The sequence below is a fragment of the Musa acuminata genome, chromosome BXJ3-11 (assembly GCF_036884655.1).
Source record: "Musa acuminata AAA Group cultivar baxijiao chromosome BXJ3-11, Cavendish_Baxijiao_AAA, whole genome shotgun sequence".
NCBI classification, from domain to species: Eukaryota; Viridiplantae; Streptophyta; class Magnoliopsida; order Zingiberales; family Musaceae; genus Musa; species Musa acuminata.
Window position 1 is genome coordinate 32,482,430 of NC_088359.1, and position 26,355 is coordinate 32,508,784.

The 26,355-nt window shown below is 39.7% G+C and overlaps 3 protein-coding genes across 3 annotated transcripts; 1 reads left to right on the forward strand and 2 right to left on the reverse strand.

Moving 5' to 3' along the window:
* The first annotated feature begins 3,554 nt into the window (after positions 1–3,554).
* Positions 3,555–10,592, forward strand: LOC103972481 (beta-galactosidase 7). Its single transcript, XM_018820906.2, has 19 exons — positions 3,555–3,755; positions 4,658–4,753; positions 4,856–4,968; positions 5,311–5,377; positions 5,507–5,599; positions 5,676–5,819; positions 5,922–6,016; positions 6,374–6,482; positions 7,038–7,122; positions 7,214–7,332; positions 7,427–7,591; positions 7,662–7,843; positions 7,913–8,004; positions 8,294–8,403; positions 8,833–8,940; positions 9,027–9,134; positions 9,215–9,360; positions 9,433–9,742; positions 9,835–10,592. Exons 1-19 carry the CDS (start codon positions 3,603–3,605, stop codon positions 9,943–9,945), a joined length of 2,406 nt encoding a protein of 801 aa, XP_018676451.2. The 5' UTR covers positions 3,555–3,602; the 3' UTR covers positions 9,946–10,592.
* A 162-nt stretch (positions 10,593–10,754) lies between these two features.
* On the reverse strand, positions 10,755–13,193 carry LOC103972483 (probable receptor-like protein kinase At1g11050). Its single transcript, XM_009386837.3, has one exon. The coding sequence runs from the start codon at positions 13,055–13,057 to the stop codon at positions 11,066–11,068; it is 1,992 nt and encodes a 663-aa protein (XP_009385112.3). The 5' UTR covers positions 13,058–13,193; the 3' UTR covers positions 10,755–11,065.
* Positions 13,194–16,701: 3,508 nt separating this feature from the next.
* On the reverse strand, positions 16,702–19,367 carry LOC135652697 (cytochrome P450 71A1-like). The gene is made up of 2 exons (XM_065173859.1): positions 18,346–19,367; positions 16,702–17,462 (listed from the first exon to the last, which is right to left on the reverse strand). Exons 1-2 carry the CDS (start codon positions 19,282–19,284, stop codon positions 16,830–16,832), a joined length of 1,572 nt encoding a protein of 523 aa, XP_065029931.1. The 5' UTR covers positions 19,285–19,367; the 3' UTR covers positions 16,702–16,829.
* Positions 19,368–26,355: the final 6,988 nt, after the last annotated feature.

Genomic DNA, 26,355 nt, shown 5'->3' on the forward strand with positions numbered 1-26,355 from the left:
TATATAACTCGAGTAGGACGGGTATCAAGCTCCTAACACACGGGAGTGATGTTATCATTCACAATAAATCCGCGAGTCACGTTTGAATACATTTTCCTCTATCCATAAGATATGGAGACGTGAGAATTCTTCTTCTTCGGTGAGCTATTGGTACGTGATGATGATGCTGTGCAGCATACACGTACGTGTTCTTTTGAATCTCACAAGGCATGAACAGTGCGACGTCGAGGAGCTGTGAAGTAAGCATGCAAGTCTTTAGCAGACCGATGGTGCGAAAATGCATGGTTTACTGCCACAACATTTATATGGATAGCTCGTAATTAGTATCATGGACAGGTTGCAAAACTATGAGAAAAACTGCTCAACAGTCATACTTCAAAGCTTGAGTTGCTCTTGTCCTTCTTATCGCACATCCCAGCACTCGAGAGACGAGAGAGAGACAGATATATATATATATATATATATATATATATGCGTGTGATTCTTAGTAGGATTTGCATGTTCAGGTGAATTGATCTGTCATGCTGCACCTGACGGCATGGTGCAAATGAGCTGGTAGGCTTGTTTTTTAGACATGTAATGCTAATATTTTTATTTTCTGTTGAGATGGAGAATACAGGAAGACAATATGTTGTTTCCTTTGGTTATTAATCTTCCCATAGATAGATAAATATATAAATAACACTGGAGAATTATATTGTCATGATAATATATACCAACCCCTTAGACAATACCGATCGACGAGGACTCCATCGGACAATAAGATGTATAAGAACGAAATTAAACATCGGACAATCGTATAACATCGTCCCTGCTATTGTCACTATGAGTTATTAATATCTTGGTGAAAAGATTAGACAACAAAAGAAGAAAGGAAAAGTTGTTTCATCTGATCCAGAAGGGAAGAGAGTTTGATTCTCGTCATGTAATACCAAAGGAAAATATACCATCTGTAAACTTGCCATGACATCCAAATTCTAAGAAACGATTAGGTTGGGGAAATTTTAATTCCGATATGCAAAGAACAATTATATGCTTAACTCAGAACAAAACCACGAAAACTCTTAAAGAGTGCTAAAGAGAACAAAAAATGTTTTCGCATGATTAAGGTGACAAGCCAAGAAAGTATGTGGCTGCTGCGATGCAAGCTACAGTGCAACACGGTATACCCCACCATGGAACATTTTGGTCTTGATAAGAAAGATTGAAGGATCGATCTCCCATATTTTTAGGGAGGAAAATAATGTAGTTAAATTAGTTGGCAAACATATGCACCAATAACTATGTCCTTGATTTTTTTTTTGGTTTGCAGAGATGCAAACGGGCACGTACTTCATCTCAATTAGGTAACACACAACGTACATGGAGGAACTAAAGTATGATCACCAGCTCTTTTCACTCCAATTTTGTTTCCATACCTTAAGTACAGAACCAGTACAAGCTTCCTTTTGTTCTACGAGATAATATAAACTTGCCTATGTACTACCTTAAGTACAGAACCAGTACAAGCTACCTTGCGTATGTACTCCCATCGGTTAGGAGTAGTGTTGCGCCTATTCATGTATCTTGGAAGATTCTTGGCCTTTCATATAGGTGGAAAGTCTAATAACATTGCCCCTGATATTTCTGATAATAAATTTGGTCAACTTGTATACCGTGACACTGGCAATGATAAACATTGCCTCTGATATTTCTAATAATAAATTTGGTCAACTTGCACACCGCGACACTGGCAATGATAATGGAAGTCAGAGTTTATCATGTGGTAGATGCTCTGAATTCAGTCACAGGACTTCACATGATTTATATAGGCTCTCTTCCTGTCATCTTATGGTGTGTGCTACTATCAACATCATTACTTCTTTTTCTAATCCGACTTGTTTGTTTCTAGCAGAACCTGGTGGCATGGATGCTAAGCAATATTTTTTTGGGATCCAGCTACTCTACAGCAAGGTTGACTAAATTACCATTTAGCAGGAGGAGGAAGAGCATCTTTCTCTGGATCTCACCGGGTCAAGCTGCACAAGATTAAATATATGCCACGTAACCATAAGCACCGTACATAAGATAATAGGTGCTTAATGAGTTAGGTTAAAGTGAAATGTCTTCAGATAAGTTTGATGAAGTTTTGAGCGTGTCGTCATATACACAAATCTATACAAGTCTGATGTGTCATAATTTTCGGATTAGGTTATGTGGGGAACATGCAAGCCACGTCACAGGAGCATGTCAGCACTTCCAACTCCTTTGTTAAACCAAAGAATGGCATCAGCGAGCATCGAGCTAATAAGCACTCGAGAATTGCACTTTGTCACATATCCACTATGCAACTAAATCCATGGCATTTCAAGAAAAGGAACGGAAGAGTATTAAACGCATCTAAACATCTGGATCCAGAAACTGGTGTCTCATCAGTGATTTATGTAGGGCAAGACGATACAGCATAAGGAGTGCGGTCGAGTCTTTGCATGCTTGATCAACTATAGGCTTGTGCTAAGCTCTCCGAGCGCTGCGGCATCGATCTCCAGTTCCGGCGAAGAAAAGCTTTGATGGGTTCAGCCTCGGAATGCGAGGAGGAGTAGACCCATCACTGATGGCGGCCTTCAAAGGAATGGCGTAATGGACCTTCTCGATTCCTGCCGTAATATTCGGCCCCAAATCTAATTGATGGATCGAAAATTATGGACTGTAAGGCTCATTTCAGTCTCATTATACCAATGGAAAACCCATTTCAGGCTCATTGCATTTGTATGTTTCTTGGTAAGGATTTTGCATACATATATATATATATATATATATATATATACATTTTCAAAGCACGGGCTTTGCTTTGTTTCTTGGTAAACTAAACCCTTTAAGTATCGATCGAAGGCTTGCCTCATGTATTATCTGCAGAAGGGAGTGAAGAGTGCGTTCACTCGACGCACGTACGCGACGTGAAAATGCCCATGTCACCTCATCACTTCTCTCTCTACGTCCCCACGACCACATCTTTTTCTTCTTCATCGCTGCTTCACTAGTCAAGTCGTGACAATAACTTCCGTCCGTGCCATTCTTTCTTTCCATCTTAACCGGATTCTCGAATCCACTATTTCCTTTTTCTTCTTTTGGAAGGTCAAACTACTTTCTTCACTAGCATTTATCTTTGCTGCCAAGGTAGGAATGCAAGAAACTGTTCTATTTAATTCTTAGAATTTAATTCTATTTAATTAAATTGTTCACACACACACAAGAAACTGTTCTATTTAATTCTTCACTAGCATTTATCTTTGCTGCCAAGGTGGGAATGCAAGGTCAAACCACTTTCTTCACTAGCATTCTCTCTCTCTCTCTCTCTTTATATATATGTGTGTGTGTGTGTGACATGAGGAGAGTTTGCAGTGTAAGGGTGATGTGTAGTTAAGGTCATTGCTCCTAACGAATCCTTCTAGTTCTTCACGTTAATAAGATATTGTTAGCTTATTATTTTAGCACGTATTCTCGAGTATTTCTAGATCTTGCTCTTGATTTTGTTGTATATATGAAGTGTTGCTCGTTCTCAGGGATGTTATCGGACAGCCTGCGGAGAGAGTCGACAATATATCTTTTGGAGAGAAGAGGTGATGGATTTGAAGGTGGCGCTTGTGGTGGTGTTATGGTTGTCAATGGGAGCGAGAGGCGGAGACGTGACTTACGATGGAAGGGCTCTGATGATAAACGGAACACGAAGGTTGCTCTTCTCCGGTTCCATTCATTACCCTCGAAGCACGCCAGAGGTACTGTTCCATCGTGTCCTCCATCTTCCATCTGTATCGCCGTTAAGTTTTGCTCCCCTAAATGCATGCTTGGATCTTCCACCGTCCATCATGATGTTTCACGAAAGAGATAGATGACATGGGTCTTTTCTTCCTGTTCATCCTTCCATTGATTCCTTCTCGCTGGTTCTGCAGCGGTTAAACTAATGAAGATATCAATCCAAATTGAGCTTTCCATATATTGCTACCGCTCAGATTGCTTCGGATCGAGTCAAGGAATTTTGTTAGCCAGGAAGGGTTGGTTGACTTAAAACACTATTATTTAACTGATCTCCGATGAACAGTGGCTTGTTAACATCAGATCCGAAGCATAAATTCTATTGTAATGTTACAACCCGAGTGATACGGTAGTGTACCATGATTTAAATATTTATTCTTGCATCTTCCAAGAGGGATAGATGATTTGATTTTATTGGTTTAAATGGTTAAGCCACAAGTTGATAGCCAGTATCGTGGTCCCAAAGACAATATTATATTACATATTAATATAATATATAATATTATTATATTAACAGTTGCACATGAAAAGGAAATCCAACCAGAGAGATTGTAGGAAATCCAACTTAGATCGTAGCTTACGATGACGGATGATTGAGTTGTACTCCATAAATAAATACTAAACGCCGTGGAGCTTACGTACCTCAACTACATTGTTATTAACGAAATGAGAGCAATGGGTACTGATAAATACATTTGAAGATAATAAAAGAATTGCAACTCAACAATGTATACATTTTTCATCTATATTTATGCATGTTCATAATCACGTTGCTTATTGTCGGCCCAAGTTTCACATCTGCAAAGCATATTCATTCTCCTTTGGTTCTAAAAGCTAACAAGTTTCACATCTGTACATAATATAGACATGGCCGTATCTGATTGCCAAGGCCAAGGAGGGAGGGCTCGATGTGATACAAACTTACGTGTTCTGGAACGTGCATGAGCCTATTCAAGGACAGGCAAGTCTGATCCGTACATATTTATAGGATACTCTCTGTGATTCTTCTACATATCGTTGTATTGCGATTTGTATAGATTTATCAATTGTGGAATATTCTCAGTACGACTTTGGAGGAAGATTCAACCTGGTGAGATTCATCAAACAAGTTCAAGCTGGAGGCCTGTATGTGAGCCTCAGAATCGGTCCTTTCATTCAGTCAGAGTGGAAGTATGGGTACGCACGCAATTCTGTCTTGTAGATTGTACGTGTTATTTTCTTTCGCTTTTAGATGGAATGGATCATACGGAAACGCGGAGAAATCAATCTTTACAATGTGATTAATATGCCACTCTGATTGCCGTTCGAGGCACTAATGGTGCATCAAGAAGACGAAAGACGTAAGGGATGATGTGACTGCTTCCCTGACGTACAGAGGAATTCTTTCAGATCGTGTAACAACAGGAAGAACCTTGACATATTTTCTCAGGGACTAGTTGGAGTGGAATTGGTAGAGGTCTGCAGAGTGCAGAGTTTGTTCATTTCCTAATGCATTCTGCTCTTAATTTGCTGCTGCAGAGGGCTTCCGTTCTGGCTGCATGACGTTCCAGGCATCGTCTTTCGCTCTGATAATGAAGCTTTCAAGGCAGGTGCTTGATTGCAAACCCACAGTCGGTTCCCATTTCCTCCATAAAACTCGCAGTCCCCTGTCATATCAACCAAGGAGTCGTTTGTCTTGCGCTTGTACTCATCATGCCTGTTTGTTCGCCCGCAGTTCCACATGCAAAAATACGTGACGAAGATCGCCGACATGATGAAGTCTGAGAGGTTGTTTGCTTCCCAAGGTGGCCCGATCATAATTACTCAGGTAATGACCACATCCGAGGAAGCTGATCTTGCAAACATTTGGGTTCAGTACGAATCATTCGAGTGCGATGATGCAGATCGAGAATGAATACGAGAATGTGGAGGCTGCATTCGCCGAGAGAGGGCCTTCCTACGTTCGGTGGGCAGCATCGATGGCTGTAGGCCTTGGTACCGGTGTTCCCTGGATGATGTGCAAGCAGAGTGACGCTCCTGATCCTGTGGTAAGTCATCTTGTACTATGTACCGATCATCGTGCGTTTCCAAGGATTGAATCACCCACATTTGCAGTTTTCGGTTTCACGATCTTCCAATTTCATCTACAGATCAATACCTGTAATGGGATGAAATGTGGGGAAACCTTTTCGGGGCCTAATTCACCGAAAAAGCCATCACTGTGGACAGAAAATTGGACTCAGAGGTATGTCTGCTTAATTCTCTCACCGTGTCTCACTCCTCGTTGGTTTCAGAAATGCATGATTGTTCTTATTCATCGATTATTTTGTGCAGAAAGTGATGTTGTAAACATCACAAGGCAGATTTCTGCAACAAAAATCATGATCACATCATCTGCATCCAATTAATACTATGACTAGTTCTTATTCCATTTTGCGATTGAAAATGGTTTCTGGAATTTGTCTGATGTCCCATCAGAGGCTGTTTAGTTCTACTTGCTATTTATTTTACATTGAAAATGCTGCCTCGAAATTTTTACTTCATTATTTTGGTGACTCGTAATGGTCTGAGATGAATGCTGTGTGATACTTGTGATGAAAAGATATCAAGTTTACGGAGAAGATCCGCGACCAAGGTCTGCTGAAGATATTGCCTTTGCTGTCGCCTTATTTATAGCGAAAAAGAATGGAAGTTTTGTGAATTACTACATGGTATGGTTGGTTCTCTTACAGAAAATTCATCATATGAATCTTGTTATTAGTTCAAGGACATGGTTTGGCAAATGATCCGACTGTTTGTCAAAGCTTCTTGTTCCTGAAGACCAATCATGTAAATTTCTGCGCTAAAAAGAGTCAAATGTTCTTAGTGTTCCACTTTGAACTGTCGTAGAACTGCACCGACCACGCTGAATGTGTTTGTCGATAATGCTACTCTGTTCTGCTTAAGGAAACCAAGGAGTACTATTGCAGTAGAAAGCTGGTTTCAGGGAAACCCTAATATAGTTGTGGAATGACTTCAAATCAGACATTAGAATTTATTAAAAGAAAAAGGAAACAGAAATAATACTCTTCATGTTTATCAAATAGGCTACAGCTAGCAGAGGCCAGTTTATTTTGTTTCTGATACATGGAATAGAAATTCATATTGATATCCATAATAATAATAATAAGAAACCTTCTTCTTCTTCTTCTTCTTGACTAGATTAATCATACTCTTCCATTTGTTGATTGTAGTACATAGCTCTCTAACTTACCATCTCAATGCAGTATCATGGGGGTACAAACTTTGGAAAGTCTGCCTCATCATATGTTACAACAAGTTATTATGATCAAGCTCCTCTTGATGAATATGGTCAGTTATTCTACTATCATATTTACTTTACATGTACATGGCTTATATTCGAAAAGAAAGCTAATCTTTCATTTGCACACAACACATGCAGGCTTAATCTGGCTGCCGACATGGGATCATCTCAGGGAATTACATGCTGTCATCAAGTTATGCCAGGAAGCGTTACTATGGGGAAGCTATACTTATTATTCACTCGCCAAGCTACAGGAGGTAAGATTGCTACCATCTGATAAATAACCAAATAAACATTCTTAGTTTGGGAGTTACTATCACGATTTTTTTTTTTTTTGTTTAAATTCTGCAGGCACATCTCTTTCGAACAAATTCAGGAAAATGTGCTGCCTTTCTCGTAAATTATGATAAATCTCTGGCTGCAAATCTGCATTTTCTTGATGCCATCTATGAATTACCAGCCAAATCCATTAGTATCTTACCAGATTGCAAGCAGACAGCCTTCAATACTGCCAAGGTCAGCTAGAGTAGCATTCAGGAAACTGAAAGTTTTGTTCTCTATGACCGAATGCTATCTCATTGGACAGGTGAGCGCTCGATATGGTGAAAGAACAGCAGAGCCCGTTCAGTATCTCAATCGAAGTCAGCAGTGGGAAGCATCTGCAGAAGAGTCTAACATCGCCGGCAAGGCTTCACTCGTAGCGAAAGGGCTATTGGAACAAATGACGACAACAAAAGACGTGACAGATTATCTCTGGTACACCACAAGGTAACATGAGATATTTCAATCTCTTATACATGCCTCTTCATGTCTGTGTGACCTTTGCCTCGATTGCAGCTATAACCATTCACGACAAGATGGTCAGATTACTCTTCATGTCGACTCTCTTGCACATGTTCTACATGTCTTTGTAAATGATGAGTTACTTGGTAAGTAATCTACAGCTCGAGCATCTGTTTCATTAATGCTGTTAAATGTTGCACAAGAAAACTTTACATTTTCTTATCTGCATAATAGGAATAAGATCAAGTGAGGAGGCAAAAAAGGACTGAATAACTCATCAATTTAGAAATCTCTCTCTTTTCCCCTCTTTTCAACTCTTTTACTGGTTTTATTTCACACTCGGCCAAAAGAATGTCTTACATATGAATTCCAGAATTCTATTTTTTTATCCTAGCAAGGTTAAAGATCATGATTTCTACTTTGTGATGTGATCAGGTACTGTGCATGGAAAAAATGATGGAGAGCTACCTGTTTTCGATAAACCCATTCCGCTCAAGGGAGGGCAGAACAATATCTCTTTACTCAGTGTTATGGTTGGACTACCGGTGAGGAAGAATTCGTCATGATCGATCTTTTGTCTACCACTTAGAAAGAAAAGAAAGAGTGAAATTTGCATGGTCATAAAGCACCGTAAAGTAGGATATCTGCAGTCAAAAGAAGAATTTTTAGGCTTACTTCCAATTAATCTACACTTTTATGAGGTAGTAGGAATATGAATCAATCAGTCCGATTTCCAGTCGAAAAGCTTCTCCATTGCATACATCATAATCAATTAATTGTGCTCGTGTAACTGCAGAGTTAAGTTGTCTGCAGTTGCCGAGCGACATGACACTGCATCTTAGACTGCGAAAGGAATGTCTCTTCCGTTTTCGACCTCTTGGTGTCAATCACTTTGTGTCGTCATCTAGAAAATTCTGTCATTTTCAACAATAATGTATGCAACAATAATAATGTGTGATATTATTGGTTTGAAGGACTCAGGAGCATATCTTGAGAAGCGTTTTGCTGGAATCCAACATGCAAGAATCCAAGGGACTGGAAATTTATCTCGAGATCTCACACATGAGCTATGGCGTTACCAGGTCAGGAAATGATAGTGTAATCTAGGAATGAAACAGTTGGGACTTTCTTTCCATGTAAAAACACACTGGTGTGATGATGAATGCAGGTTGGTTTACGGGGAGAGAAGGTGCTAATCTACACCGAGGAAGGATCAAAGCAAGCAGTCTGGAATCCTGTTGTGAGCTTCGCAAATAAACCCCTGATATGGTACAAGGTAAAGGCCACTTGCTACATCACTCCGAAACCAATGCTGCAGCTGCATTCGATGATGCCAAAAACACTTGCTTGTTGCAGACAAGGTTTGATGCTCCACGGGGTACCGATCCTGTGGCACTTAACCTTACGAACATGGGGAAAGGAGAGGTGTGGATCAACGGGGAAAGCATCGGCCGCTACTGGGCGTCCTTTAAAGCTCCAAGTGGAAAGCCATCTCAGTCTCTGTAAGTACAGCTCATATTCTAAACGGGAGTGTCTCTTGTGGTTCGCTTGGGCGATGAAGCAACTCTACGCAGGTATCATGTTCCTCGCTCCTTTCTGAAGCCATCAAACAACCTCCTTGTTCTCTTCGAGGAAATGGGAGGCGACCCTCGCTCTATCACGGTGGACACCATCTCGGTTGCTCGTGTCTGTGGTCATGTTGCTGAATCATATTACCCGTCAGTGTTCTCCGAAAGCAAACACCCATACGTTCGACTTGGATGTCAACGGGGGAGAAGCATCTCATCCATAGGGTTTGCCAGCTTTGGAACTCCTGTGGGGAACTGTAAAAGCCATGCTCTGGGCGGTTGCCACTCTGTTGCTTCCAGAGATGTTGCAGAGAAGGTGGGCTCTTCTTCTTCTTCTCTTGTCGACATTTTAGTGATCTCAGACAACATATATATCACAAAGAAATTGAACTGTCTGTGTTTGGACAGGCTTGTCTGGGTAAGGAGAAATGCTCGATTCCTGTGACCACGAGCAGATTTAGAGGCGATCCATGCCCGGGCATCACAAAGTCTCTCCTGGTTGTTGCCGAATGCAGTTGATTCGATTTGGTGCATTTACAGGAAAAGTCCAACTTTCCATTAGACTAACCTCATGAGGATGACTAAATGGAGGAACACACGATTCTTTTGGAACGTCTATCATCTCATGTGTTTGGCATGAGACTTGCATGACCACAGAACAATATGATTGTTTAATTCCTTAAGAAGATGAGACTGATTCTGCCTCACCTTTGTCTCTCTCACCCAATATCTTCTCTCAGGATTAAGGAGATCGTTGGAAACGGTGTTCCTGACGCTCTCTGTTAGCTTCGAGATCTGATGGCGATGGTCTCTGTAGGTATCAGGTTACTGGAATGATTCGATTCCAGAGAATTGCGTACATTTCAGGCTATTGTCAGATGCTCCTACTTCGATGCAGACTATTGATAACTACTCCGATGTGGAATTGCCTTTTTCTTCGGCTGGCTGCGTGAACAATGTTGATAATGTTTCTCCTTTGCAGACTGGATGGGACATCAAAGATTGGTGCGATAATTTATGATAATGGTTCTCATAATCTCATTTCCTTGCCTTGAAAGCAATTTTTTATGGGACAACCGCTTTAAGAAACAAACAGACTTTGATGTAACTTCTCCTTTGGCTCTTCAGCTCGTGTCTTTAAACACTGATGTTATCACGAGAAATAGGCGGTGTTCTTGGGACTTTTGAGCTTGATGCTCCTCAAAGACCAGAGATTCGATGAATTGCAATCAAACTACTCCTCGACTTGTCCGAAGGGAAGCCAACCAATTACTTATTTACAGGAAGAAGAAAAGGGAAAACAAGAGAGCGAGGCCATTGCAACACAGTGATTCTAAAACCTTCGGCATTTGGATGCAGTGATAAATAGACGACACATGAAGGAGTTTTGAGTTTGTCAGGCCGAACCCAGGCAACAAGAATTATACCGGGTTAGGAGCACAACATATGCTCTTTTGTGTTGCCGTGGAATCTGCCGCCTGCAGGTGAATCCCCTTTCTACAGGTTTTCAGTCTTCTACACTCGGATGGTGATATTAATCCAACGACAGGTCTGTTTGGTTTCTTCTCGTGGGATTGAGGAGTAGCAGCTGCCAAATCCAAACTAAATAGAAGCCTTAAAAACCGTAGAAATCCTCGAGTTACCTGAGCATGTCTCCGGTGTTCAAACAAGGGCCACTGAGAGCAGGTGAAGCAGAGGAGGTGTTCCCGTCGCCGAAGACAGACCCACGGGCGAGCGGCAGCGGCCGGTCTGGAATGTCTGTTATGTCGATGTCCCCCTCCAGCATCTTCACCACCTCCAATATCGTCGGCCGGAGAGCCACCATCACGTGTGCGCAGAGGACGCCCACCAGTACAAACCTCTCCATGATCCCCTTCGGGGGGGACCTCCCTTCGTCGTCGGTCCTCGTCAATGCCTCATCCAGCACTTCCTCTGCTCTCCCGGTTTTGATCATTGTCCATGCCCAGTCCGTGATCAGCACCAGGTTCGATTCCGGGGACGTGTCCAACGCCCTGCGGCCGCTCATGATCTCCAACACCAGCACGCCGAAGCTATAGACGTCGCTCTTCTCCGTGAGCTGCCCGTAGAGCGCGTATTCCGGCGCGAGGTAGCCGTGAGTTCCAGCGACCCTGGTGGTGAGGTGGGACTGTCCCTCCCTGCTCTGCCTCGCGAGCCCGAAGTCGGCCACTCTCGCCCTCATCTCCCCGTCCAACAAGATGTTTGTGGGTTTGATGTCCCGGTGGTAGATGGCTGGCTTCACTCCATGGTGCAGATACACCAGCCCTTTGGCCACGTCCAGTACGATGTTCTTCCTCTGCGGCCAAGTCAGGGGTGGCCTCCTCCTCCCGGAGTTGCCATGAGCGTCCTTGCTTGTGCCAAAAAGATGGTCGTGGAGGTTTCCATTGGGCATGTAGTCGTAGATCAGGTACAGCTGCTTGCCTTCCTCCCTGTCTTCCCTGATGCAACAGCCCCTCAGAGGGACCAAATTCCTGTGCCTCAGATGGCTGATGATCTCCACCTCGTTGTGGAATCCCTCATCGCCGTCGTCTAAATCCGGCTCGAGCACTTTCTTGACGGCGACGGAGCTCCCATCCGAGAGAGTGCCCCTGTAGACGACGCCGAACCCGCCGCGCCCTATGAGGTTCTGCTGCGAGAAGCTGGCGGTGGCCTTGTCTAGCTCCTTGATGTCGAAACAGATCGATCCGGTGTTGGGTCTGGGATACGATCTCGAGCTCCTCTCCGAGACCGCAGAGTCGCTCCGCTTCTTCTGTCTGCGGCTGACTCGCCACACGAAGAGCCCGATGGAGCAGGAGAGGAGGGCGAGGGCAAGGACCGCGGCCACGGAGGCGTAGATGGCGGCGGAGTGGGAGCTGCGCGACTTGTGATCGGGAGGAGAGGTGGAAGAGAGCGCAAGGCCCAAGACGCACATGGCGGCACGGGGGTCTTTGGGGCCGTACTGGTTGGCGACTCCTGCGGCGTACAGGATGGTGAGGTAGAAGCAGGGCGTGGCGTTGGAGTCGTTACCGTCGATGCGGGTGAGCCGCGAGGTGACGTCGAAACCCGCCTTGACGCAGGAATCGCAGCGCTGGAGGTTGGTGAGATCCCCGTCGCACGCGGCGTCGAGCGCGGTGGAGTTGCCGAGCTTGGCGGTCCAGTCGCCCCTGGTAAATATGCCGGCGCAGGTGTTGACGAAGCGGCCAGGCAAGGGGAAGCAGGTGGAGACGAGGGAGGACGGCAAGGAGAGTGGCGCGGCGGAGAGGTTGGACTGGAGGTCGACGAGGCAGGCGGCGGCGGTGGAAACGTCAGGGAGGCGGAAGCGGCCGGTGTCATGGAGGCGCTGCGCGAGTCCGATGCCGAAGAGGCTGAGAAGGGTCAGGCAGCAGTCGGTTTGGTTGGCGGTGGCGGGGAGGCAGGAGGTGTCGTCCCAGGGGAAGGTGGAAACGTACGTCAGGTTCAAGGGGCAGGTGGCCGCCGCGGAGGGTTCGGCGACCGCGAGGAGGACCAAGAGGAGGAGGGAGAATCGCAGTGATCTCCACATCCGGATCGGATCGAACCATGGATTGCGATCCATCGCCCATATGAAATCTGGTAACAGGACAAGGGATGATGAGGTCGGAAGGCGTGGAAGCATGCTATTGGGATTGGGAGGAGGAACCGTTGCCGAGCTGTAAAGGGGCGCTAAACAACGCTCTCTTCCTTCCTACCGATAGATGCTTGTGGCGTGTCTGCACGGATTGCAAAAGAAAAGACACGTGACGCTCTCTGTGGACGGAAACATCAAATCTTTTTAATCCATTAAAGGTGACAAAAGAGTTGGAGAGATGCAAATGTCTTTTGAAGTTACGGTGGGTCCCGTCGTGAGACTTAACTTACAAATACAAATACAAATACAAATTTCTTCTGAAAAGCACTTATTGATAAGAAGAAATCACATATGATAATTGTTTGGTTTTTTAAGCAAATGTTATTTATTCTTCGTTGAGAAACTCCTCTTAATACAAACAAATAGATCGCTCCAACCTCGACACATATGTTCCTGCATGTGGGGGCCATCGTCGTACGTGTGTCCCGTTCTTTGCTTACGTCACGCAGAAAAGAAAGATTAAGCTGGAACAAAAAAGTCCACCATCCACACATTTATTATTTTGAATGTTTAATAAAGGAATCCATTTATCTGAGAGGAGATCCGATTTGTGCCGTATATATACTTTTGCATACAAAACTTCATACTTTTTATCTCATTGAATTTTTTAAAATAAATTAAAACTCCTTGGTTACTGTTTTTCTAAATTAATAAATTTTTTTTATTGTCAACGATAATTGTAAGAAACTACTCTAGGCAATAGTTGTTTGATGATATGGAAGATCATGTTCTCGGCGAAGCTCGAGAAGATCCGATTAAAGCGAGACTTGAATAGAAATCATATGGGCTTAATAGTATCATACTTGATATATAGTCTCTGAAATATTAAATGGATGAAGGACTATAGATACACGGTAATTAACGACAGACATATCCAATAAATTAGATTCTCTTGTATCGTTTAAGGATTATAACGTAGCGGCTTAGTATGTCCGTGGTCAATAAATCGATTGAATTATTTTGAAGATAATAATTTACTGAATCAGAAAGAGTTCTGACAGATATGACTCATGGCCAACTCGATATTGAGCCTAGAGGATCACACATATGATAGGTGTTGCAACAAGTATAGATTCAAATATGAGATATCCGTTGGAGCCTCCATCTTATTAAATATCCAATAAATCCCTGAATTATTAGATTATATAGATAAAATTTAATAAAAGTCGATGAAAGATTGTTGGATAGAGACCCACTAATATAAGAGACTTGGGTAGTTGGATAAGATCTATTATGGTTAAGTTGATAGAGGATTTCTATAAATAGGAGAGAACCAAAGAACAATAGGTTAAACCTTGTTTACTATCCCCTTATATTCCCCTCTCCCTCTCTCCTCCTCATCTAGCAACCCCTATTTAGATTATATGGCTATTTAGATTATATGGACAGCAAGAAGGGCTGACCCCTTCTTGATTATGTAGTGCACGTAACGAAAAGATTTGAGCAGAGATTTAAAGAGCATTTTTGCAGCCCTTGCCAGGTGAATTACCACTAAAGAGGAGGACAATTGACATCATTCATCATCTTCCACAGATTTGTAGGATTTCTGGGATATATGATATCTCTAAGTAAAATACATCTTTCTTATATGCGTAGTTTTTTATTTTATAATTTTTACATATTAATCTTCGCATGATGATAAAACCTTTTTATGAAAATCTAAAATTTTCTTTTCTGTTTTTTCGTTGCATACGTGACATTGTCCTAGATTTCTTAACAGTGGCTTGATATGATATATGGAGAGCATGAGTTCAACATTCTACTTTTTTTTATGACTATATATATTTTTTTTTTCAAAACTTGATAGTATGTAATAATATGACATTTCTTTTTATAGTCATATCACTAAATATTCTTTGATCTAGATTTATATTTAGATTTTTCTTTGCCATCTTTTTTAGTCTCACTTTTTCTTTTGAAATTCAAAGCTTCTGACTTTTAGAGGTTTCGATTGTCTAACTGTGAGTCCATAACTTCTTTCGATATTAGGATTGAAAATCACACCATTTAAATAAATTATGCTCTTCTCATATAAAATTATTATATAAAATTTTTTATATGAAATAGCAAGAGAACATAATAATAATAGGATATTATCTTTTTCTTCGATGGCGATGCTTATATTTTTTAATCCATGATTATGATTCAGAAGATAATAATGTGCTAGTTCACTTAGGTTCATTCTATCATTCATAATAAGTAGAATCTCGGGTTTTATCTGATAGAAGGTTGCCAATTTGACCCAAATTTTTGTTGTTGTTTGTTGTAAGGCAACTTCCCAAGATGCTTCGTTGGATACGGATATGAACAAAGTTGCACTCTAACCAGCTTTTTCTTTCTCTTCATCGGTGCCTATAGTTTTTTTCTTTTCTAAGGTTGGTGTTATAAAGTTTCACCTTTGTTAAGATAGCCTTTATCTTGATAGTTGATATTTCATTTCAATTCTTGATCTCGTATCTCGTGCCCATCATTAAAACCTGATAATATGATAATTTAGCTCCTTGTTGGAAGGATTAGAAGTTACATAGCTAGCCACGAGATATAAATCGAGTCGGTATAAAAATCAGATGATAAAATACAAAACAAACTTAAGCAATTTAACATGATTCAGATTACCACATAAATATCGATCTTATGTTTATGGGAAGAAGAAAAAATACCAATAAAAAATTTAAACCATAGTTAGAACATAACGATGACCACAAGAGAAAATTCTAAAAAAAAACTCTGCTTAAATGTAACTAAACAAGAAGTAACAAAAAATAAAAATAAAATTACCCCTATTGACCAAACTTGACTAGAGTTGACCATAGTCAATAGTCAGCTTCCTGTCTTCTCTACGGTTGCTACAACAGTACAATGGCCGGGCGGTGATGGATATCGACGCCCAGAGTTTTTGCCGGAGAAAAAGTGACGTCGGAGACAATAAGAATGAGAAACTTTGGTCGGATTTGGGTCGAGCAATGGGACTTCACACAGCTTTTTCTCCTCTATCCCGTGTCTTTCCCCCCAAAGCTCCATTTATAGGAGCGTGGGAAGGTGGAGGGCTCGTTGGCTACGAGCAGAGAGGGTGGTCTATAGCGAGCAACACACGGGCGACTGCGGCAAGCTGCACGCGGGTGGCGCAGGCCCACGGGCAGGCAACAACGAAGACCACGAAGAGAATCAATCATGGACGACGACGTGAAAACATCAGTCGCGTGTGGCGATGTGCTTTGTGAATGCAGGCGCAATGGACGGCTATGGTGAGGAACGCAGGTGGTGGTTGGTGAGAAGTCTACTTTGGTCAACATCGCTAATTGACTCTACTCGAGCCCAAATTTAACTTAATTTTGAGTTAGTTCCCACAAATCTTGACATGTCTCTTCCACAATTCTTCTCGGCGAGATCTTTTGAGGTGAAAAAAAAAGAATTTTTATCAAAAATTAGCACTAACTTTTTATGATTTTTCGTAATTTTATACTCAAATTTTTTTCCAAACATCATTAGGCGGTGGAGGGTCACAAAAAGAAAAGTTGCTTCCACTAACATAAACAAGCAGTAGATCTTTTTGGATTGACAAGATTGTGTTCAAGATGATTGTATCCAATACGTGACATCACCCATCTTTTTGTTCAGATCAAAGCACACAATGATAAATATTTTTCACTTCTTGCTTATATATATATATATGTGTGTGTGTATATATATATATATATATATAGAGAGAGAGAGAGAGAGAGAGAGAGAGAGAGAGAGAGAGAGAGAGAGAGAGAAATGTCTAAAGCTGCTTCTCTTGCTGAAGACTCCATGGTTTAGCAACAAGATGAAGTCTTTGTTTTCTTCGGAGCACCAACCCTAAAGCCTCGCTCATGTCCAAATCCTCACTTGTCAATCCACCAGGCAACTCCCAGTCAAAGTGATAAATCAGGTTTGCCAGCGCGAGCTCTAAAGAGGCGATGGCAAAGTTCATTCCGGGACAAATTCTTCTTCCTGCTCCAAATGGAGTGAACTGGAAATCATTTCCTTTGAAGTCCACTGCACCACCCTCCATGAACCTCTCCGGCTTGAATTCTTGTGGTGCTTCCCAGTACTTGGGATCTCTGCCTATGGCCCATACATTCACCAGCACTCGTGTTTTTTGGGGAATCTTGTATCCTTCTATGCGGCAATCCTCCATCAGTTCTCGTGGCAGCAATAATGGTACCGAGGGGTGCAGGCGGAACACTTCACTGATCACAGCCTTCAAGTACATCATCTCGTTCGCCTCCTCCTCTTTAACCAGTTCTTTCCCGCAACCTATCCCTCTCACTTCATCTTGTAATTTTCTCATCGTTGTTGGACTCCGAGCGAGCTCCACCATGGCGTACTCCAGGATTGCGGACGATGTATCCGAGCCAGCGCTGAATACATCCTAAGGATTATTAACATTTTGAGTTAATGAGACCATTTGAAGCTACAAAGATATTGTGGTATCCACTCTTTTCACCGATCAAATTTCTAAGGATTTGTATGTTTCGCAAAGGCCTGTTTTGATACAACAATTTTGGGAGAAGATTCGTTATTCTGTGGAAGACATATATAAACATTGTTAGAAAGGTAAATTTAGACATGCCTTCGGAAGGAGAAAGAATATTCAAATTTTATATATGACATTGAGTCGTTTATAAGAAAATATTATTTGGGAAACTCTTTATTTTCTCTCAATTTTCAGTCAAATATATATCTGTTTATATAAATATAAGTCTCATATAATTATGGTTAGTTATTTTTAGCATTCCGATCCTTACACTTTTAAATATTACATTAGGATTCCTATATTTAAGAAAGTAAAACATTAAGATCCCTATATAGGGTTAAAAAAAGATAATTTTATAAAATAAAAAGTCAAGAGTGATTTTATTCATAATAACTGAATTAAAATATTTCACTTTCATAAATATAAAAAATCTCAATATAACATTTGAAAATAGATAGCTAATTGAATAGAGAATCTATGATTAGTCCCAAATAAATCAATTGAGCATATATATCATGATAAACGATCTCAAAGTCCCTTAGAATTTTTATATAAGAAATATATATATATATATATATATATATTATTTAAAAAAAAAATACATATTTTCTTTCGGAGTTTGAATTTTATTCATCGTATTTTTGATGTACATCTATGTCAAATTATATCAGTCAGTCAGGCATGCTAAAACATGGGGAGCATATGATCGGTCCAAGAAATAGTTTATTGTACTATCAGACACGAAAAGATATGCAATCAAGTAGAAGGAATTGCGTACCATCAGAAGTGCCTTCATATTTTGTGGAGTAAGGAGAGTGTGATTCCGTGGATCCTCCCGAAGAGAGAGCAGAACATCCACGAAGTCCTTGTCATCATCATCATCACCTTTTGCTGATCGATCTTCGTGTTCTTGGATCACCCCATCAAGCAAATCATCCCATCTCTTCTTGGTCTTCTTGGCTCTCTCCATAGAGCCAAACAATACATCCAGCCAACCCAGCCATGGGAAGTAGTCCCCGACGTAGAGCTTGCTCAGTAGCACCGAATTCTCCTGGACCAGCTCGCGGAACAGCACGTTCCTCCCCTCTTCTCTGGTGAACTTCCCCGAAACAACTCGACATAGGATATCGTTGACGAGGGAGTACAAGATCTCCGACATGTCGACGCTCGTCGTCGTAGGGGAAGCTTGAGAGGAGATCTTCCGGATCATGAAACCCACCTCCTCCTCCCTGATGAGCCGATAAGACTGCACTCTTGTGGAGCTCAAGAGGTGGACGACGCAGATCTTCCTGAGCTGCCTCCAGTGCTCACCGTAGGGCGCGAAGCCCAAGTCCTTGTACTCGTCGAAGAGAACTTTGGCCGGCTTTAGAGCAGGCCGGCTGGCAAAGACTTGATCGTGGTTGCGCATGACATCTCGGGCGCCATCCGGCGACGAGACCACGAGGGTTGGCACCTGACCCAAGTGCAGCAGCATGAGGGGGCCATGCTTCTGCGACAGGGCGTGGAGGGAGCGGTGAGGGAGAGAGCCGATTTGATGGAAGTTGCCTATGAAGGGAAGCTTGGGCGGGGAAGGGGGCATGCCATGGGTCCTTGCACGGAGGTTGTTTCTTTTGAGTCCTAGACGGAGCAGCAGTAGTAAAGAGAGAGGTAGGATGAGTACGATGAAGAGAGTAGGGAGTGGGGATGGGCCAAGCAGCAGAGACATGGAGGAAGACATTGTCACGTCGTTGATTCTCCAAACTCCGCTTGGGTTGCCCTATTTATTGCGTGGCGATGATGGTCAAGAAGTTGGATTTGGATACCTTGGACTTCATCCCACACAAAAGTCGTATGCAAATGAGTTCTCATCCTTCAATGTGTAGTACATGGATCCATTTCTTTGTCTCACCAACTTCATCCTGAGCTACCACACGTTATTAGATGTGGGTTAGAAACTTACTATATCACATCACTCAAAGAAACTTCATGTTCCCTTCGAAGTTCAAAGTGAGAAAACCCTCATCGTTTACTTGTCGCAAACTTGTGATGACGGTCACCCACAACCGTTGTCGAACGGGATAGTGAATCCTACAGGAAAGATCAATCAACCACAAACACAAGTGAAGATGAACATCACCATTCATATTTTCTGACGTAGCCGACGCTTCTATAATTTATTAGAATTTCGTACCAATAATTGGATAAGAATATATCTCTTGTTGCGATCAAGACATGAGGACAATTTTTCTCTCCCAAACTTGTGAACTCAGGCCATGCATAATTACCAAATGGCTTAAGCAATCTCGGATGAAGATTGGCTGCAACATAAGTGATAAACTCAAAAGGATATCTCCATATCATTTTCTGAGTTAGCTAATGAATGATAGATCTTTCAGAATTCCATAATTGAAGATAGTAACCGGTGGCAATCACAAACTTGTGAGCAATCGTGGATCAACATCGACCATAAAAGATAATAAGGGGGATGTGGCATCATCTATTCCATAAGAATGAGTGATGAAGATCGAAAGAAGTGTGACGAAAGTATTTTTCTCTTTGAGAGTCACAAAGATATATAAAATACTAATTAATATAGAGATTTTTAGTATTTTAAAATTTCTAGAGTCAAGTGTTCAGAAATTTCAGTATAAGGAAAAGTCCTTTGTCAATTAATATCATGTTATTTTATAAATATCTAGGGTTTTTAGAGAGGATAAGAAAATATATAAATTTTTTTAATCTATATGCAAGGACATATAAGAGGATTATATTTGACGGAGATGACTCATAAGACTCTTATGATTGATTATATATGATAAAGAATTTAATTTTCTTTATGAATATAAGTGGGAATTAGCAAACCATATCAATCTTATATCGACTTTCTATTATATCTTTTATTATTAATATTTGAATATTTATTTTATTTTTGATTCTCCTCTCTCTCTCCCCCTAACAGGACAAAAGCCAAACAATTTCATTGTTAAAGCATTAAATTATTTAAGATTTTAAATTCAAAATATGACAGATACAATACTAGAATAATAACATTAAATATGGATATCGAAGGGCTTCTTGTCTTTGCCACTCCGACTACATAAGTACAATGATCCATCTTTCTTCATCATTCACATGCAAGGTTTGGCAACTTCATCGGTTCTCGATTAAATATATCATAGTTCATCCTTTCCTAGATACTCCAAGGTTTAGCAACAAGATGAAATCTCCTTTGCTCTCTTCGGACCACTAAACCCGGAGCTTGGGTTACGTCAAAGGTCTCACTTGTCAATCCATCAATTCCCAATTAAATGTGATGTGCTAGGTTTGCCAATGCAAGCTCCATAATAACATAAGCTCACAGGCCATACCATCGGCCGATAAGACTTTAGGCCAATTGTTTACATGAAGTTAATATTTATAAGCCTTTGTGAGATATTGAATTTTTGTTCAATCACACTGTTTTGTTACGATATATTTGCACATGTAATTTTCTTATTAATACCATACTCTCTGCTATCAAAAGTGAACTCTTTGCTATTATTATTACGTAATATTTTAAATTTTCTTTCAAGAGAATTTTCAACTATTAACTTAAATTTTAAAAAAAAATTTAAAAAATCTAATTTATCATTTATAAAATAGACATATGTGAACCTTATAAAATCATCAATAAAGAGAACCATACAACGAGAACTTAAATAAGATAATATTTGAGTAAAACCCATAAATCACTATGAATAAGCTCTAACGAAAATTTACATCTTGAAAATGATTTATCAAAAGTTTACCTACGTGTTTTACTGTATTAACACCCTTCACAAACTTTATTATCACTATAATAGTAATATTGGGAAGATCATTTACTAAACTTTTCTATATCATAATATTCAATTTAAGAAAATTTATATGAAAGTAGAGTATATAAGTCTTTTGTACTCGTAGTATCAAGATAAAAGGTTGATGCTAACAAAATATATAAGTCTTTGATCCTTTTACTAGTATATACTATATTTGTATTTAATATTTTTATATTTTACATAAGCTTAACTTCATCGAGACAAAAAGGAACATAATGTTCAACATGAACTGTATTTGCATTAGAAAAAAGATTTATTTTTATATTTAGAATATGGTACATATTCTTCAATGTAATATAATCGTTATCTTTATATGAGATTATAATATCATATATAATTCGGTCTGAAGGTTCATCTGATGTAACGAATAGAGGATTGTATATGTAATATCAAATAATCCATGTTTTATTGGATCTATTAGGTAAGACCCAATAAGAGTTCAAAGTGGATAATTGGATAGAGATCAACTTCCCATTAAGTCAAGGATAATTGGATAGAGATCTAACACTTAACAAGGCAAGATCTTTTAAGATTATTAGCAATAAGTTCTCTATAAAAGAGATGTGGGACTAAATGAGTTATTAGATTAGATCCCTTAGCCGCCGCCTTCTACTTCTCTCCCCTGATTCTTCCTCAACTGACTACCCCCTCTCTAGTATGAGAAGGCCTTCATCGATAGACTTGTTCTGCATTTTCGGAGATATATGATCTCTCGATGTGAGAACGTCTCATAAATCTCATATAGTTTTTCAGTTTATCGAGTTTTTCGCTCCCAATCGTCACACGATGTTTCTATATCATTCTTTTGGAAATTAATTTTTTTTTTTCGCTGCGTATGTGATGTCTTCCCTAGATTTTCTAACATAACTTGTCATATCTATAATACTTGATCTTCTTTCGATTTGCATCATTGTTTGAAGATGACTATTGCTTGCTATTAGCATCATTCTTCCTCTTTTTATCATTATAAATACTCTTTTTATTATTTGTAAAAAGGATATGTCCATCCATTTCTCACGTAGAAACTCTCATCATTTGACGAGTTAGGGATTTTGCAAGAAAATTTTCTATGGATCTATACTTGTATGATGTGTTATTATGAAGCTTTCTTGATATATAGACAAATTCATCAATCTTCTTCATTCAATTAAAATTCTAAAATTGTTAGGATTAAATGAACTGTTCTTGATATTCTGGTATGCGATTGGGAATACCAAACAGAGATTTTTTGGATAGAGTATTATATTTCTCATGTGTATTTAGTTGAAGTACAGATGTAGTAGAAGGTGTCATCTTTGAAAGTAGACAACTTCCAACAGAAATTGTCACACTGAGTCAAACTCCAATGAGGTATGGTAAAGTTTATGAACCAATGAGCATATAAGTTTTCGTCGTCATTATCGCTTTGATGTCGATACGAGCTCATGTAAGCAAATGAACAAACTTGATTGTGATTTTTGTTGCCTTGCAGTAACTCTGCTTAAGTTGTTGTGATATCTCAATTTGATGAGTCTTATACAAACAACGTTACAAGGAGAAAACAAATGTGCAAAAGTGTTCGATGAGCTCTGCGACAAATGGCACAAAATGATACATCTGCTTTTCTTTTCAAAGATACTGAAAATAGCGCAACATCATTGTGTTGATGTCATCACAGATTATTTTATCACACGTACCGAGAGTAAGATTTTACATCCAACACAAACACTCGCAGCATTTCATAGAGGAAAATGAGAGAAAAAAGAAATGATTGATAGAAAAGATGTATCCAAATATGCAAACTTGAAAGGAAATAAACCGAGAACACCATGGATGACTGCAATCTGATATTTGCAGTCTATTTGTTTTTATCCCAATAGAAACATAGTGCATACTGTACAATAATGGAGCTTAAATTGGAAATTACGACAAAGTTTGACAACAAGTCCATTGCTGAAGGCTTCAATCAACCCATTCAGCATTTACAAGCAAAGTTGAAGATACAATAAGGTAGTCGTATGTGCCGCAATTGATCTTGTAAGTTTGCACATGGAAGCAGCCCAAAAGAGAGGTGCTCCACCTGAACAGTCACAACATAGAATCATTGCTAGAGGCCTAAGATGTCATCATCCATGAAAGCTACAACCTTTACAGAAAGAAACCGTTAATCCTGCATCCACTAACCATTCATGTTTGCCCCTAAAGATTTCAAGTTATTCTTAGTATGCTTTCTGTTCTAAAGAATACAAGCATAGGCATATGCACACCTAAGGCAGAACGAAGAAAATAACAATTTAGATCATACGTAACGCATAAGATACAACGCAATTGTGGACCATAAGATCAATGCTTCGATGTCATATATAAGTTATTGGATACCCCAATGAACCTTACAAGTATAGTTTCTCTGATTCTGTCATTTATGCTCATAAGCTGTCAAACCTATACAACAACACAACGATCGGAACAAATAATCAGCATTACAATAGAAAAAACAAATTTCTTTTGTAATTATCGATTCGTTGAAACGTCGAAAACATGTTTTTTTTTTGCTATACCATTTCACGATTACGGATGAGGCTCAACACAATTATTTTTCTTGGCTTCATTGATCGGTAAGCTGTCGAACTACTGTTTGGGGGCCAAGATATAAATGTGAGAGGACAAAATCGTGATACCGAATGGGGTCATGTGATGTGATAGTTATCTCTCCAATCAATAATGTGGTCTCAATTATTGGAGATAATCATTTTGATTGGATCCATGGCTAATGGCTGAACAGTGCAGTTTTTGTTTGGAGAATTTTTTTTTTTTTTAGTATAAGAGTGGACTATCATAAAAATATATGATGAATTTTCTCTAAAACATTAATTTTTTTACCTAAAAAAAATCTAGAGACGAATAATTGTGAGAGAAACATGCCATACCATGCCATGCCATGATTAAACTATGGGAGCTCATACCATTTTTTTTCAGTGAAGTATTAGACAAAATTCACTTACAACTTTAATTCTATCACATAATAGTTATGTCTATCCATTTTTTTTTTTAGGATAGTTTTTTGAAAAAATATTATTTTGAAATTTTTAGTTAGCATCAATATTTTCAAAAAAAAATTCATAGAAAATTTATTTATTTATTTTTATTTTTATTTTTTTTTTAAAAAAAGATGATATTATCCTCCTCCTTATGTTTTAGGCTGACAAATTTTTTACTGTAAATGAGAAATGAATGAATGACATGACATGATTTCTTTTGTCAAAATTTCTCTAGTTTCATTTAGGACTCTTGAAGGTAGGTAATCTGATGCGTATTAGTGTAGTTTCTGCATCATCTAATCATCCACGCAGTTTGTGACGGATATCTGTGGCCTCATCATCGTTCTCTCGGGGACATATTTCTCCTCCACGGCACCAAGGACATGGCTGATGTGTGTTTCGAGTGTAGCTCGTTTAGATCCTAATCATCTACGACGTGACTCTTCACAATATCCAAAATGAGGTGATTTCACTGATGGGTCTACCACAACACGGAAAACTTGTGATTTCAAAAAGACTCGTGTGTGTAGGACGAAGACCACCCAAAGTCACCACAAATAACAATACATTAGTGTTGATGTTGATAGGAAGAGGGGATAGAGATATCAAACAGAGGAAGAGTAGGACAAGCTTCAATCTTCTATATTTCTCTCAAGAAAAACTCTTTACAAATTTCAGAAACTCTATTACACTCATGACCCGACCCAACATATGGGGTTTATATAGTCCCCAAAGATACATTATATTAATTGTATTCAAGATAAATCATTCTCTTTCAAGAAACCCTTTCAAGAATCAATAACCAATTTGACTTATTCTTCTAAAGACTTTTAATCCATTTTTTCTTCTTGATGTAATGATTCTCCCACTTGATGCAATGAACCTTTTTATGCCTCTTGAACAAGTTTAATTCCAACACGGCACCAAGGACATGGCTGATGCAATCATCGTTCTCTCGGGGACATATTTCTCCTCCACGGCACCAAGGACATGGCTGATGTGTGTTTCGAGTGTAGCTCGTTTAGATCCTAATCATCTACGACGTGACTCTTCACAATATCCAAAATGGGGTGATTTCACTGATGGGTCTACCGCAACACGGAAAACTTGTGATTTCAAAAAGACTCATGTGTGTAGGACAAAGACCACCCAAAGTCACCACAAATAATCATTGCTAGAGGCCTAAGATGTCATCATCCATGAAAGCTACAACCTTTACAGAAAGAAACCGTTAATCCTGCATCCACTAACCATTCATGTTTGCCCCTAAAAGAACTCCTACAGTGTAAAAGATTTCAAGTTATTCTTAGTATGCTTTCTGTTCTAAAGAATACAAGCATAGGCATATGCACACCTAAGGCAGAATGAAGAAAATAACAATTTAGATCATACGTAACGCATAAGATACAACGCAATTGTGGACCATAAGATCAATGCTTCGATGTCATATATAAGTTATTGGATACCCCAATGAACCTTACAAGTATAGTTTCTCTGATTCTGTCATTTATGCTCATAAGCTGTCAAACCTATACAACAACACAACGATCGGAACAAATAATCACCATTACAATAGAAAATCTATAAAAGAGGTACATCATGCTATAATATGCTTTTGGTTATAACATATTGCATCGGACAATTTTGGTTTATGAAAGGTAAGTAAAGAATGCATTTGTCGATCGTTAAGCGCATGTATACATACCACTTTGATTCTTGTTTACACGCATACAAACACAAACCACAATCCGAGTTACTTTTAATCTAACATTAACTTTCTTCGACAAACAAACAGGATGGCTTGTGACTAATTTCCAGTTCCCATTAAACAACCTAGCAATCTTCAAACTCGATTATGTCTATAAAAATCTTGCAAATTCAACTTGGAGTTCTCCTTTAACTCGAGCAAGATTTAATTTTCACCTGTAGACGTCT

Excerpts from the sequence above, each read along its gene's own strand:
- LOC103972483 (XM_009386837.3), bottom strand. The coding sequence starts at position 13,057 with ATGCTTCCACGCCTTCCGACCTCATCATCCCTTGTCCTGTTACCAGAT.
- LOC135652697 (XM_065173859.1), bottom strand. The coding sequence starts at position 19,284 with ATGTCTTCCTCCATGTCTCTGCTGCTTGGCCCATCCCCACTCCCTACT. Across the intron at positions 17,463-18,345 it reads ATATGAAGGCACTTCTGATG|GATGTATTCAGCGCTGGCTC; the intron begins GTACGCAATTCC and ends AATAATCCTTAG.
- LOC103972481 (XM_018820906.2), top strand. The coding sequence starts at position 3,603 with ATGGATTTGAAGGTGGCGCTTGTGGTGGTGTTATGGTTGTCAATGGGA. Across the intron at positions 4,754-4,855 it reads ATGAGCCTATTCAAGGACAG|TACGACTTTGGAGGAAGATT; the intron begins GCAAGTCTGATC and ends GAATATTCTCAG. Across the intron at positions 5,600-5,675 it reads GCCCGATCATAATTACTCAG|ATCGAGAATGAATACGAGAA; the intron begins GTAATGACCACA and ends GCGATGATGCAG.